We start from the raw sequence: 4,623 nt of genomic DNA on the forward strand, positions 1-4,623 counted from the left end.
TACTGCACCTGTACATAGCCCATCTATAATTTAGCCCAAACAACTACCTCTTTACCTACTGTATTCATTTATTTATTTTTGCTCCTTTGCACCCCATTAACTCTATCTCTACTTTGCACTTTCTTCCACTGCAAACCAACCATTCCAGTGTTTTTTTTACTTGCTATATTGTATTTACTTCGCCACATGGCCTTTTTATATTTTTATTTATTTTTTATATATATTTTGTTTGCCTTCACCTCCCTTATCTCACCTCACTTGCTCACATTGTATATAGACTTATTTTTCACTGTATTATTGACTGTAGTTTGTTACTCCATGTGTAGCTATGGGTTGTTGTATGTATCGAACTGCTTTGCTTTATCTTGGCCAGGTCGCAATTGTAAATGAGAACGTGTTCTCAATTTGCCTACCTGGTTAAATAAAGGTGAAATAAATAAATAAAAAATCAGTCATACAAAAGTTATAATTAAATCAAAACTGGTTCTCTAGTAAATTGGTACGAATGTCTCATCCTATTGTTCAAGAAGGGCCTTTTTCCCTTTATTCAGATTACAACCTGCTCACTTTCGGTTGTTTGAAAAGGAAATGATCTCCAAAATATCTTTATTTTTAAACAAGCCTTAGAAAGTTGGTTGCAATTTCAGTTTAATCCACCTGAAAGGACGGAACAAATAGTACAACAAATATTGTGGATAAATTCAAATATACTAATTGATTAAAAAAAAACTATTTATCGATGAAATTATTTAAAAAGGTATAATTTTAGTGAATGATATCATAAATAGGACTGGTGGAGTTATGTCACACATGCAGCTTAACACAGACATATGGAAATGTCTGCTCTACCGAAAAATTACAACCAACTAATTGCAGCATTACCACAAAAATGGAGGAGGCAAGTAGAAGGGGTAAAAAGTAAGGAACTTGTATGTCGGCCCTGTATTAAAGAACATAAATGGTTAAAAGAAAGTGTGATAAAAAAAACATATACCAATTTCATTTAAGGACCAAAAAACTGACAGCTGTGCCATATAAATTTCAAAATAGTTGGGAAGAGATTTTCGATGTACCCATTCCATGGCACATGGTTTATGAATTGATACGCAAAACAACGCCGGATTCAAAACTTCGAATTTTTCAATTTAAATTACTATACAAATTCTTGCAACTAATAGAATGTTATATATATGGGGGATACAATCTTCCAGCTCTGCAGATTTCTGCTGAGGAGGCAGAGTCATTAGATCATTTATTTTGGTATTGTCCATATGTAGCTCGTTTTTGGTCACAGGTCCAGGAATGGCTGAAGAATTGCAACATTTGCCTAGAACTAACGCTACAGATAGCAATACTGGGGAATTTGAGAAGCCATAGTCAATCAATCAATAATATAATAATTATTTTAGCTTCTGTAGAAGCTATGAGAATAGGAAGGTTCAATTCTTTTGTGAAGCATCACAGCACAGTTGAAAAATATATGGCAAATAGAAATCCGAAATGGATGATGTTGAGAGATAGATGGGAGGGGTTGAATGGAGCTGAAGGGTGGACTAATAACAAGATAACAATGTAAAACATACGGGATCTGTAAAATGTATATAGGTCGGAACTTTTGTGAATAGCACAGTTACAAATAGAAATCAAACTGGATGGACATCAGAAATAGAGGAAGGACTAAGAACAAACAAGAGAGAACTATTGTAAAGTAGACTGTCTGTAAAATGTGTATAAGATGTATAAATTGAAGGGAAAAGCAGAAGTGTTTATTAGTTTACTCCAATTGGGGGATCGGTGGTAGGGTTTGCGGGGAATAATAATAAAGGTATATTATCTTTAAAAGTATGTATGTCTATATAGGTATGTGTTTGTATATATGTGTATATGTATGCATGCGTGTATGGATATATATATTTACCCCAAAAATATGGGGGATTGGAAATGATGCAGAGAATTACATTGATGGAAGCAACATTCTTTCCGCAATATTAAGCTGATCCACAAAATAAAATAAAAAATACATAAATAAATAAAATAAATAAAATAAAACAGGGATGTAAACAAATTTGTGCACATAATCTGAGAGAAATAAGCTTTTTGTGCATATGGAACATTTCATGGAACAAACACTTTACATGTTGCATTTATGTTTTTGTTCAGCACAAGGTGCATCTGTGTAATGATCATGCTGTTTTGTCAGCTTCTTGATATGCTATTTATGCTAGAGACACTAGCTATTTGTGCATATTAAACATTTCTGGGAATGTGTATTTCATGGGACCAACACATGTTGCATTTATATTTTTGTTCAGTATTCATCTACTGAGTAAGGAAAGTTGCATAGATCAAAATGGAACTATGGCTGCTAGGTTTCCAGGACCATTAAACCTAAATAATAGGCAATAAAATGAATCATGATCTGTGGTTGAATATAATTCCATATTTCAGCCTAAAGACATTCATGGCCATTGTGCTATCTGACGTAAGACAATGGACTAAAAATGAGCTTCCATCATATTGTTTTCATCTGTCAAGTCTTTTCCAATCAGGGAAGGGGAGAAGAGGACCGATTTTTAAGTAATTGAGGCAAGCAAACATACTGAAATCACGCTTGGACTAACTACTGTTATGTACTTTACCTTGTATTAAAAGGGCAATCTGTGATTGGTACATTCATTTTTTGGATTTAAGAATCAATGGGTATATATAATTAATTCAAAAGACCGTAACCTATATTGGACTATTGTAGTATCTGTGATCTACATCTGTTTATATGAGTTACTATGCTGTTACTACGCAGTAATGTATTACGGCAGTGTTACGTTACTGCACCTAATAGGAAATGCACATGCGCACTATTGGGCTGGGGGCTGTAGAGCACGAGAGGTTTTGACTGAATGAGACCAACTACTCCCGTCTCCTGCCTGGTCATTTCTCCACAACACAAATATTATGAGCTGAGTTCAACTATCGTACCCCACCAGAACCCCAAATAACAGCTTGTTTTTCTCCATTGTTTTTAAATGTTTAATTGTAAACTAACACTGTATAGCCTCAAAACATGGCTAAAACTTAAATGTTGATGTCACGGATGGTCGGTCTTTCCATGCATCCATAGCTCTGTCTATTAATGTCAGAGTGGACACCTTTCTCCAGCCCCATCCCTGAGATGGTTACCAAATAAGTGTTGGGGTGTCCGCTTTGTTGTTTGAATTTTAGAGTGCCCATATAATATATATTGCCAAAGTGACTAAGTGATAAAATAGCCTTCCCTCCATATCGGTCGTCACTAGTTACCACAGCCCAAAAGTCATAAACCCCGCCCATTTCTACAAAACATTTTTTTCTATTGTGATTTTAAATCTAACCTTTATTTTAACCACACTGCTAATCGTATGCCTAACCTTAAATTAAGACCCCAAAACGAATTTTAGTTTACATTTTTACGATATAGCAAATTTTCATTTTGTATTCGTGTTAATTAGGGGACACCCTTCTTTATCGCATGCTGTTTAGTTTCACTTTCTTTTAGTTTAGCGATTAGAACCGATCACTTCAAACTACAGTCAACAGAAAATAATCCCACAGCTGCAGGGTAAATCTACTTTTCTCATATCCTTTAATTGACAATTCATGTTCCATATGAACACCATAACTATCATTTACAGTTGGGTGGGTGTCATGAAAGGTTTTGTGATCATTTAGTATTCTATGTCTACAACAGGAATTAAACAGTACACATGGTTAAGTGGAAACTGGTAGTGCAGAATTGAATGGAATGTTTTTTAGATGAGTAATTCTATGAATGTAGAATAGAACAGAGGCAGTAAGTACATTTACAATAACACATTGCTTTCACTTTCTAATTCCAATAAATCATGTTGTCCAGTGGAAGGACTGAGGTGTCAAAGTACTCTACAGCTGGATATTGTCACGATCGTAAGAACATTCGGACCAAAGGAATCATACCAGGCCAACATAGAAGTAAACAACCTAGATTACCCACCCTAGTCACACCCCGACCTAACCAAAATAGAGAATAAAAAGGCTCTCTATGGTCAGGGCGTGACAATATTGTGAAAGATTAGAGCAAAAAAGTACATGTTTAGAATGTGGAATAGCCTCATGCTGCTGTACACAGTTTGCACTGTAGAGAAATATAGTTTATCTTCATGGTTTGTACACTGGTTGTAGTTTTCCTATCCTGAATTGATCTATCTAGACTAATAAACCCCTTTGTCTGTTCATTTACTTTCTATAGATCCATGTTGGAACGCAGAGGTCATTTAAAACACATTTCACATTTTGATTAAGAGGTGCACTATAAATGCTGGCTGAACTATGAAGCAAATATCCATTGTGCCAATTAACAAAATAATTTATACTTTTATCAATGACCATTTTGACCTTCGTCTTTCTTGTCTGTTTAAAATCAGTGGCACACAATATGAAGTACTACACAGTTGAGACTGGCAATACTTTGGATTGTCATATTCAGTTTATGAGACAACTCAACAACACCACAAGATGTTTTACGGAAGTCRAGTCGCCAGTGGAGAGTGATGTCATCATGGCTTTCTGTCCCATCGTCTCCCGCGCCGGGACTGATATTGAAGCAGCACT

At 35.2% G+C, this 4,623-nt stretch overlaps 1 protein-coding gene across 2 annotated transcripts in view; it reads left to right on the plus strand.

Moving 5' to 3' along the window:
- Nucleotides 1-3,387: 3,387 nt before the first annotated feature.
- Nucleotides 3,388-4,623, plus strand: part of LOC112075205 (uncharacterized) — a 49,001-nt gene continuing 47,765 nt past the window's right edge. The window contains exons 1-3 of one of the 2 annotated variants that reach the window (XM_070440808.1): nucleotides 3,388-3,595; nucleotides 3,890-3,984; nucleotides 4,262-4,281. In XM_070440808.1, coding sequence (XP_070296909.1) covers nucleotides 4,266-4,281 — 16 coding nt within the window. In that variant the 5' untranslated portion in view covers nucleotides 3,388-3,595; nucleotides 3,890-3,984; nucleotides 4,262-4,265. The remainder of the gene's footprint in view (nucleotides 3,596-3,889; nucleotides 3,985-4,261; nucleotides 4,282-4,623) is intronic. The other variant, XM_070440809.1, reaches the window with a different exon arrangement.

Source organism: Salvelinus sp. IW2-2015, unplaced genomic scaffold (assembly GCF_002910315.2).
Source record: "Salvelinus sp. IW2-2015 unplaced genomic scaffold, ASM291031v2 Un_scaffold3030, whole genome shotgun sequence".
NCBI lineage: Eukaryota > Metazoa > Chordata > Actinopteri > Salmoniformes > Salmonidae > Salvelinus > Salvelinus sp. IW2-2015.